At 42.5% G+C, this 10975-nt stretch overlaps 2 protein-coding genes across 2 annotated transcripts; both read right to left on the reverse strand.

Annotated features, from left to right (window-relative positions):
• Window positions 1-1793: 1793 nt before the first annotated feature.
• On the reverse strand, window positions 1794-3201 carry snx10b (sorting nexin 10b; the record flags this gene model as incomplete). The annotated part of the gene is made up of 5 exons (XM_080501319.1): window positions 3089-3201; window positions 2903-3003; window positions 2688-2789; window positions 2325-2534; window positions 1794-1923 (listed from the first exon to the last, which is right to left on the reverse strand). The coding sequence occupies exons 1-5, from the start codon at window positions 3179-3181 to the stop codon at window positions 1794-1796; spliced, it is 636 nt and encodes a 211-aa protein (XP_080357445.1). The 5' UTR covers window positions 3182-3201.
• Window positions 3202-3769: 568 nt separating this feature from the next.
• On the reverse strand, window positions 3770-9002 carry cbx3b (chromobox homolog 3b). The gene is made up of 5 exons (XM_080500337.1): window positions 8874-9002; window positions 8385-8525; window positions 8116-8266; window positions 6522-6691; window positions 3770-5193 (listed from the first exon to the last, which is right to left on the reverse strand). The coding sequence occupies exons 2-5, from the start codon at window positions 8522-8524 to the stop codon at window positions 5046-5048; spliced, it is 609 nt and encodes a 202-aa protein (XP_080356463.1). The 5' UTR covers window position 8525; window positions 8874-9002; the 3' UTR covers window positions 3770-5045.
• Window positions 9003-10975: the final 1973 nt, after the last annotated feature.

Below are 10975 nucleotides of genomic sequence, written 5' to 3' on the forward strand. Positions count from 1 at the left end.
GATGCGTTTGTCTTTATTTAATAATTTATCCATTCTGTCGGAGGATCAAATTTAATCACACCGTGTAAAATAAGCACATTGTTTGCAGTTTAATTTGAAGCATAAAGAAAACTTTTTGACGCTACCACAGAAAGACAACACAGTCAACTAACCCAGACAGATGTGTGTCTGTGGGATTCATGTCTGTCTGTCTATCACACATTGGTTTTTGATTACGGAACAATGTTTTTGAGTGTCTTCTTTGATTACAAATCACTTGAACTGTACTCAACGACTTATAGAAGTACTGTTGGTTGAAGAAAATACTCAAGTAGAAGTACTCTTCTCAAACTATTTCCTTAAAGTGAAAATTTTTTATTCTGATAAAATTATAAACACCTGGCAAAACATCTTTAAAAAAAGCTATTATCTCTTTATTGCACATTTCTGTATTAGGTTTGCATTTCAAACTACCAAATGTAAATTGATGATAATGGAATGGCTACATGAGTAAACAGTTTAGTTAAAACATTGAGGAAGGCATTTTAGGAATTATAAAATTTTTTATTCAAGCTATGGTGAAATATAAATGTTTTGGGGGCATTCTAATAGGTTTCAACATATTTTATCATGTGTAAATGATCCCGACATCAGAGTATTAAAATCTATTTCGATAACATTCTGGCTGGGTGGTATTTAAGTGAATACAGGATTATTCTCCTGGTGAGGTAGACGCCTGCAGCACCGAAGGCCTCAGCACTAACGTTTGAAGGTGCAGGAGGAGGCTGACCCTCCCTACAAGCACTGACACATAATGACAAATGCACACACTGCATTACGATATGTAGATGGACAGGAAGACACCTGCAAGACATGTCACCGCCAGTTTGAGCGTTTTGCCATCCAGAAGGTTGAGCTGCTGAGAGCGGGAGTGGAGGTAACGACACCTCCCTGTAACATCAGTCTATTATGTGCTCCTGTCCTGAATTTATAATGAATCTCAGTGCTGCTGCAGAGACAATCAGCTCATCTAATTAGCTGTGCAGGATCCTTGGGATCTGTTTAGTGGTCATTACCTCTGCATAAGTGTGCTGGTGCTCACTGTGGGAGCGCGTCGTCTCCGGGACACAAAAGACACACTGAGAGATGTGACTGCGAGGAAACGAGCTCCTACAAACACAAAGCGAAGGATGAAAAGGTGGCCTGTCACTGCAGCTGGCATTTTGCTCAGCGGGGAGCAATGTAGCCTGTCTACCCGGAAGCCCTCTCAGACAGGAGCAAGTCCACTGGGATCCCACAGGAACGCCTACTGGGACCACACCTGACAGGGAGGGGGTGTGGGGGGGGTGCCTCAAAACTCTGCAGAGACCCTATTATATATGTCAGACTGCTAAGCACTGCAGTGGCCACCATGACAAGCTCCCCTACACTTTATTAGAGGAGGCTCTCACACAGAAAGAGACATCAAGATGAGTTCAGGTTTTGCTTTTATATTTTCAAAACTATCTACTCACAGTTTCAATATAAATAATACGAACCGGTGAAGCATTGTTAAAGTTTGTTTATGAACTCAATATGTGGAATACATTCATGAAGAAAGCTCACGTACAAACGTACAGGTGTGCCAACACTGCCATCTTCAGGCAAATCACAACTACGTTTCTGTGAAATCAAGGCATATTCACTATATATACAAACGAAACATGCCATTAATGATTATTGAATACATTTCAAAGGAAATTATATCATTGACTTGAAAAAACAACCGCGTAGCTCAAAGTGCTAAAAATGTCTCCTTGGTCAAGGTGACGTTTTCATGTGGCTCCAGATGAGCAGCTCAGCATTTCCTCCTGGCAGATTCCCATGAGACCAAGTGAAGGTGAGCTCTTTGTTTTGTTTATCGCCAAACCTTTCGTCCTGGGGTGTGGATCTCTGCAGTCTGAGCTGGAAAGACAGAGACAAGAGCAGAGCATGAAAACAAATACAGCAGTGGGGTAGAGAGCAGGTGAAAGGCCGAACCTCCACATTAAAAAAAAAAAAAAAAAAGATATTGTTAATGGCTGTTTTAGTTTAAAACATCTGTTAAGTCTTTATATATGAATAGTTGTAACTGTTATGAAAATCAATTCTCATCATTTCAAATAATTCCAATAACACTTACACAGAAATTAATTCCTAAAATTGTGTATTTTCATAAAATGTTCATGGTGTGACTCATTTCTTAGCACCATAATTCCTTCCCACGTATCAAAATGGAAGAAAAAAGCTGCTGAGAAAAGGCGTCAGTCTGATTTCCAGATGTTTTCTCCTCTTACAGGGATGAGTGAAGTGTAATAGTACTGTACCTATCCGAGTCCAAGTCCAAGTCCGAGCTGAGCTCCTTCTGTAGGTCCTCCACTGAGTGGAACCTCCTCAGGCCGCAGCAGTGGACGGCCTGGGCCACAGAGTAGTGGGTCCTCCCTGCAGCACAGGCCTCCATCTTGGACACGCTGAGCTGCGACTGCAGGAAAAGATGCAGGCAGCTGTCGGACAGCAGCAGGGGGCTCTGAAGGATTCTGGAAAATGGGGACATTAAACACATTAAAGCGACTGCGAGCAGCGTACACGGGTGAGAAATAAGCAGTCCCCATGTCCAGTAGGAAGTCACTGTGTGTTTCACTTTTGTTACATTCACATCATGTCAAAGGTCAGAAATGTATTGATCTTACTTTTCCAGAAACATCTGGAGTCCCTTCATCCGCTCGGTGATTTGTTTTGCATTATTCAGACTGAAGAAAGGGTTTTTCGGGGGCAGCTCTGGTAACTGTACCCTGCATAAACAAGAATAAAATGACACGAAATGATTTGATAAGCAGAATAATACTTTTTTCTTAGCGTGAAAACAAGGTGACCAGTTCCCATTCAGGTGACAGTAAATACTTACATAAGTAGTGAATTTGCTTGTAGTTTCTGTCTGAGCCACACAAACTCACTGTATCTCCTCCTCACACTTGAGGTCTTCTTGGTGAAACACACACTGTCTGTCTATAACAACACACACACACACAACAGTTACACATTGAGCTGCTCTCAGTAACTACAGATTAAGAGCGACTCTGAATTTACTCACGTGTAAACAGATTTCATAGTCTATGTAGGCATGCCAGAAGTCATGCCGTCGTATCCTCGGATCCCGCACCCACACACTGATGACCTGCTGCATGGAGAAGACAGGAGAGACACTAAAAGCCTGGACTGAATGCAGTGTTAAGAAAAAGGGGAAGATTTTTTATTCGTAAGTAGAAGAGGAAGTACAGAAACTACAACATGAATCAGGGAAGGAAAATCCCACATGTATCCTGTTTCCTTCAGCGTGTGGGTTCTGAACTGAGTAAGACTGGTTAAAGGTTGTTATTTCTCTTAATTCCGCAGATTAACAGCTCAACTTCAGTCCTACCTGATCCTCGGTGTTTTCACTTTCCTCTCCCATTATCCGCAATGTCAGTGTGTCAGTCATCCAACGTCAGACAGGTGAAATGGCACCAAGCATTGTTACTGTACCGTTTCTTTCCCATTTTTTTTTATTGCCAAAGGGCAAAGGTTTCAAAATGTCACAAGACTTAGATAAGAACCTCGCGTGAGCTCTGGTAAGACGACAAGCAACAACATGACTACCGGTACACTACAGCAGAAATGCAAAATCAATGTTTTTTTTTCTTTCTTCTGAAACCATCCGTAACACAATCAACACACTTTCCCCTCAGTAACATTCCCACCTCATGACGTGAACACAATGAATCAAGAGGAAGAGTCACAAAATGTTTCTTTTATTCAGACTTCACAGATTCATGGTCAACAGGTACAGTAGTTCGGGAGCAGGTGGGTTTTAAGAGGTTTAAGGTTCAGCTGAGTGTCCCATCACAGTCATGGGAGATATGTTGAGTTATGACAGTGCCACCAGGATACAAGTCAAGTACATATAAACCTGCGTAGATCCACAGGCTCACATCTAAAGTGCTACATTGAACAATCATCTCACCTGCAGAAGGTGGAAATCTAATTTAAGAGATATGACGTTTAGAGAAATTCTACCAGGTCTTCATTTGAGGGGGGGCAGAAAAAAAAAAATCACCAAATCATTCAGTATTTTTACAGTTACGATTCAAAGAGAAGAGTGTCTGGTGCATAAGTGATTGGAAATATGGGGGACTTTGAGTTGGCCAACATTTCTGTCACACTTCACATCAAACACAAGATTTCTTTTTCTTTTTTTTACAGAAATACAGTGAAACACAGAAAAAAAAAAGCTCAGTTTATATACTCCTCACATCATTTGAACTTCAAAAAACAGGCCTACGAGTCTCAGTTCTAACCAAAAACTACAAGAACCAGGACAGCAGGAAGTTCCCTCTGACATACGGGATATAAAGCTCACACTAAAGCGACCCCCCTTTCCCAGTGAAAGACACTTGTAGTTAAACAGGGCGAGAAATACGAAATTACTTGTGTGACAACATCTTAAAAACAAAACACATCCACAGTGATTGAGTCTGCTACATGATGACACAAGAAAAAAAAAAAAAAAAAAAAAAAAACCCCAAACAAGCCAGTTCGTCTGACATTGAAATCAAGCGCTCGACATAAAGGTTAGTTGTTGTCTCCATCGCGGTCTCCTCAAAGGCACAGTGACCTTACCGAGCACCACAGGGCCAAGAAAAACAAACAACAAACAAAACAAACCCCAACAACAACCCATCTCCGCTGAGAATCTCACACCTGCCAGAGTTTGAAACTCGGCCTGCAGTGGGACGGGATTTCACACAGAGCGCCTCTAATGTCAGCTGAAGGGAGGATACGCTTGATGGAGGCTAAACTAAGCTTCAGGTGGGAGCGCAGCTGTTTATCAGTTCTCCTCGGCGCACACACACACACACACACACACACACACACACACACACACACACACACACACACACACACACACACACACACACACACACACACACACACACACACACACACACACACACACACACACACACACACACACACACACACACACACACACACACACACACACACACGTTTTACTGCTCCTCCTCCTCCTCTTCCTCCTCCTCCTCCTTGTCTCTGCAGTGCCAGGTCAGCTTCTGCTCGTAGAAGTCGATGACCACCTGGGGACATCTGGCGCTGGCTTCATGGGCCGGCAGCAGAGCCACGTCGCCGGAGTTCTTCCTGCGGGGGAAAGACAGAACAATGAACCTCCTTCCATCCAACCGTCAACAGAAGCAGACATCCCAGTTTGTTTTCGAGCAGGTTGTCATAAAGGAGGGAAGACTAAAGGGACTTTGTTAAACGTCACTCTGATCGCTGTGGCAACAAAATATCTATTAAATATCATTTTTATAGCTGCAGTGCAGCTGTTTATTATTGCATTTCCCTAAAGTTGTGGGGAAACTCCGGCGATATTAAAGAGCGCTTCCAGACTGCTGGACTATTCTCTAAAGCAAGTGGCTTTAGCTTTCCCACAACGTAACTAATTGCTTTTTTTTTTATACATTAGTGGGGATTCAGAACAAAAACAACTTTGTATTGAAAATAAAGAAAATGACCGTGTTGTTTGCCTAGAGCAGGGGATGAAACCCCCCCCCAACCACTCAAAATACTCTAAAGTATTCTTTTGAGATACTTTGAAATATTTGGTAAGCTATTATGCTTTGCAGTCTGCAACTGTCAACGAAAACATCGTTTTAAATGGATAAAATACTTAAATATTACCTGCCACTTATTTCTAGAAGAACGAGAACAAACTACTATGCTGGTAAAAAGCATTTCTTTGACCATCAAGACAGGGAAAAGCCCATCCCACACTCTGAAAACCGTTTGGCTTAGATTATTCATGAGTAATAGATCACCTCCCTTAAAGAAGCAGCACTTTGCTGTGGCTAAAGTTCAGGCAGATTAAATATTTTTCCCGGACAACATTGTGTTTAGTTTTGTTTTAACTGTGGCTCTCTGTGGTAATGCCCCATAGAGTCAATGCAAATTCCTGAGTGCTGTTGGCTGTTAAAACACCCCCCCTCCCAACTTTGTATGTAATATGACTGAATCCTTTGATTTCCAAACTGATTTTTGTGTTTGAAAATTAAAGCAACAGCAAGAAAAACAAAACAAAAGTCTTTTCAGACCTAACAAAGCTGCTTAGAGGCATGGAAGACTTTAACCAACTGTTTTCACAGACTGCAGTAATCCCCACAACAAATAAAGACAGCCTTTATGTGAAAACTCAGCAAAAGTTCCCTTTTAAAGCTGCCACTGGTCATTTATCAAGGAGCTCTGATGAATATGTGATTACACACGGCTTCTTTATTAGGAACTTTTAGTATCTAATGCTGTCCAACACAACTCTGGACACCAAGGCATATGTGCTGTGATTAAATTAGGATCCCCATGATCCGTTAATCACTCGGTGCCACAGCCACCAAACTTCACCCCAATGGGATTTTCTGGATTTGACACGAACATGAGGGCAAATGCCGGAATTCATTCGGGAGTGGAGTTACCATTTGACTAGGAACATGAGCTCTCCCTTTCTGTCCGTGGAGCCGATGATGCATTCAGGCTCCAGGTAGCTGCTGAGGTCCGCCGGGGCGTCTGAGTGCTCGTCGCCCGGCTGCAGGACGCCGCCGTCACTCTGCATCGTCTGGTCCTGGCACTGCGGCTGCAGACAGGACTGCAAAGGAGGAACGGCACCGGCGTTACCGAAAGAGCAGTCACGCTTGAGGAGAAGTCTCGTATTGTTTTTTGTGAAGACGCAAAAAAAAAAAAAGAAGAAGAAGACGAAGAAAATACACATTTCACTTTCGGGTGCGTTGAAAAAAAAAAAAAAAAGTAACCACCCTTCACACACCATTGGGTTTCAGGTCAACATCAAACCCCACAAAAAAAGAGGAAGAAAACAATGAAATGGTTTTTGCTCTAACTCAGTACACATCGGTCAGTAATACAAATTCCAGAAAGGTTGGTACACCGTGTAATTGGTCGATAAAAACAGGATGAAATGATTTGCAAGCTTCATAAAGGCAACAGATCAGATGTTATAGATGAGGCAGTTGATCATTCATTAAAAATATGACCTCATTTAAAATGTTATAGTACAAGCACGCGTTAAAAGAAAATCGGGATGATGGCAGCACAAGGCTGGGAAGGTAAATGGCACTAATGCAAGAAGAGGGAAGAGGAGGAGATGTTAGCAGTTTATGAACAACACTGACTGGATGCATTAATAATATAGAGGCACAGTGAGGATGAGCAGAGGTTCATCCGTCTGGAAAAACTGTGGAAAACCTTGTTTATCAGCTTAAAATTGTCTTTGAAGATGGTTTGATAGATAAAAATGCTACATTGCAAATAAGCCTCTGGAGATTAAAAGATTAAATAAAATACAACGGACGAGACTGGCAGTGAATCGTGAATGCTCACGATGTTCCAGCATTCAGGCTGCATTCTAAACATGCAGCTTTGTGAACAGGAAGCTCAGGAACACTGACCGAAATCACAGTTCACGGTGTAATCCACAAATATTGTTCTTTATTGGATAAAGACGCGAGTGCCGCTATCTTTTCATATAAAACTGTTCTGTGAATGGATTAATAGATTAGATTAGATTAAACTTTATTGTCATTACAAATGCAACAAAATGCAGTTTAGCATCTAACCAGAATGATAAACTGGTTAGAAATACTACATAAACAACAAGTATTGTGTTGTTCACAGTGTTCGGTCAAACATTTTTTTTTTTTTTAAATTAATATGAAACTTCTCAGACAATAAAATTCAACTATCTTGTCTTTTAATGGTGAACAAATACTTTCAGGGTTGTGTTTCATCACATGTAAACCTACATCCTGTTTTTGTGTTTCCATTTTGCACATCGGCTCAACATTTGGAGAACTGAGCTTACACCAACAGAACAACTTCCTTTATTTTCTGGGTGCTGCTTGTCTGCATTAAGAAGAATATTCTAAAAATGCTCGTTTCTTTTTTTCTTATCTTTTTTTTTTCTTTCCCTCTTCCTGATTTAGGTGCAGACGCTTGTGTGAATAACGTGGAAACAACGTGCGGCCCGAGACCACCGCCAGCCACAAACATACTCACAATTTCCGTCTCCTGCTCGGTCATTTCTTCTTTGAGGGTGAACCCTGCCCGCTCCTCCTCGTCCTCCTCCGGGAAGTGGGCGTTTCTCAGGAACTCCTCGATGAGCTCCGGGCAGTCCAGGTTGTCCTCAGGTTCCCACGTGTTTTCTGCACTGCGACCGTATCAAACCGGGGGAGTGTTACAACTTCACTGTATGGGTTTGACAACATTGTTCGCAAAACAAAACAAACACACGCGCCAGGAAGTGAGCCGTGATCCGGCGAACTCACTCTGTGAAGCCTTTCCACTTGAGGAAGTACTCCACTCTCCCGTTAAAGACCCGGCGGCGGATGATCTGGTCCACCGCGAACTCCTGAACGATTGTCGTCTCCTCGGTCTTCCTCTGTTTGGCAGTCTGCTTCTTTCTCATCCTGCCATGACAAAACAACACGAGAGTGATCGAACCGAAAGAAAAACAAAAAACACTTTGAGGGGATGTTGGCACAACAACATGGCAGGAGGTACCTGCCATGTACCGACTGTGTCCTTCAGACAACGAGCCGATCACTTATTCTAGCGCTCCACCTGCCGTTTCTTTCAGGAGCACGCGACTCGCGCGTGAGCACCGGGGAAAAAAACCCAACCCAAAACAAAACAAGGATATTGTTCACTTTACAAAACGAGCGACTGTGGAGGCTGTGTTTGTGTGCAAAGAGACAAGAAAGGAAAACACGGAACTGGACGTGATGCACGTCTTTGACAAAACAATATGCACGTACGCTCGTGTCGGCGTTGAGCTTTATTCTCTGCGGTGCTGCGCTGCGCGTGTCTCCGTGCGCCCACGGGGGAAACTACACGCACACGGCGGCGGCGGCGTCCCGGTGGCTCCGCGCGCGAACGTGGCGGCTCTCAAAAAGCGGCGAAGACAACTTTTTCATCAATGACTTAAAATTAAAGATGGCCGTTGATGCTCGGAGGAAGTGGTTGCCAAGGGAAAAGGTCATGCCAGGAAAATCGGGAGGAGGCGACGGGGACGCGCACAGGCGGCGACCAATCAGAGCGCAGTCCGCTCGTCCGTCCCCGTCCAGTGGCCCGGAACAGCCCCGCCACCCACGGGCGTCAGCGGGGTATGACAGGGCAGGAGGACCGGGGACCTGGATCACACGCTGTAGTAGTAATAGTAATAATAATAATAATAATGTGATCATTTTTTAAGTCGATGCACATAATAGAATATTATTTATGCATATAGAATAGAAGATTATTACACACCAACACTAATTCATAAGAAATAAACGCAATTCATTACTATTTATAATATCTACATCTATCTATCTATCTATCTATCTATCTATCTATCTATCTATCTATCTATCTATCTATCTATCTATCTAAGCTTACAGATAAAGCAAGTTTTTCTTTTTCTATAATAAAAAGAATAACCTTCCCCCTTTTTTTCCACTCAAAGAAAATATTACCTTTGAGAGCAGTGACACTTTAAAAATAGCAAAAACACCCCAATTACAAAATGTCCACCAAAATAGACTTTATTAGGAAATACTACAATTTAAATGTCATGAAGCTTACTTTCTCCAAATTTAGAAGAAATAAATATATACATAATAAAAAATCATTTGGAGAAATGTTGCCACATTTTAGGAATCGGTCACTTTGATGATATTTTGTTGCTCCTTGACACACGTGTTGTCCTCCGAGGAGCTCTGTTCTCCTCAAACTCTAAGACCACACTGTTTGGTTCTCAGGAAAAAATACCCAGTGGGGGATTTGAGTGACAGCTTCCTTTTAGCCAATGGGAAATCCCAGAGCTGCTGATTGGGCATATAAGCACCAGTAGGAGCTCTTTCCACTTCACCAATTTTGCCTTTTTTTTTTTTTTCCAGCACTCGTTCGAATATTGTTTCATAACACACCGCTGGGGGACGCTACCGACCTCTTCTGGACTGCTACGAGGGCAAAAACCGTCAGTGCTGCTGGCCCTCACCACACTGATGGGACTGGAACACACACACCAGGACAAACACTTGCTTTCACTGGAGCTGGATCCACACTGGAACTTTATTTATACTGATGCTGTTTCTTCCTCAAGGCAGAATTATGTAGCACCGAGTGCATTTTTTTTTTCATTACGCACACACTTATGCAAAGAGTACAAAACCAATCAAAGTTAATAACCCATGGACAAGAAGACAATACTGGAATTAATTCTATAGCTTCATTTCCAATGGAAGTCCACTGGGACGACCCTTGGGACATGATTATAACGATGGTTTCAGTTTTGAAGTTGCAGTGAAGGGCTGGCAGACGCTCGCATGAAAGATGAATGTGGATGTATAGTTTCCAGAAAAAGATTTCATTGATTAGAGTCTCGGGAGGACAGGAAACAGGTCTTATGAACACGGCAAATCAATTTCTAAGTTCGCAAACTGTATCACGTTTAACTCCCATGTGCAGGAGGAACTTCACGCTGGTTGATAAGATGCTCAGAAATTGCAGCATCTGTATTGATGAAACCAAATCTCAGAGGTGTACGTTTCCATGCGTAATTAATTATTGAGACTTTGGTAGAGATGCTCTAAAGAGCAGAACACAGTTTTCTTTCTCTTTTCACACAACTCATCGGTCACTTACTTTTTCTCATTATCTTCTCGACTCTGTTGGTGTGCACTCGCTTCATTTCCACACACCAGCAAGAACTCAAGGTTTATTTGTGCCATTCTTCACCAAGGGCTGATATTGGGTTGCTCATGTCTTTATCGGTTTTTATTTAGTGACGTCGGTTGGCACCATTCAAGCCGGTTAAGATAATTCAAAGTGCTTTACCGATGATTAGGTGTTTGTGAGTTAATACAAAGACAAACCA

Source organism: Blennius ocellaris (assembly GCF_963422515.1).
Source record: "Blennius ocellaris genome assembly, chromosome: 8".
NCBI classification, from domain to species: Eukaryota; Metazoa; Chordata; class Actinopteri; order Blenniiformes; family Blenniidae; genus Blennius; species Blennius ocellaris.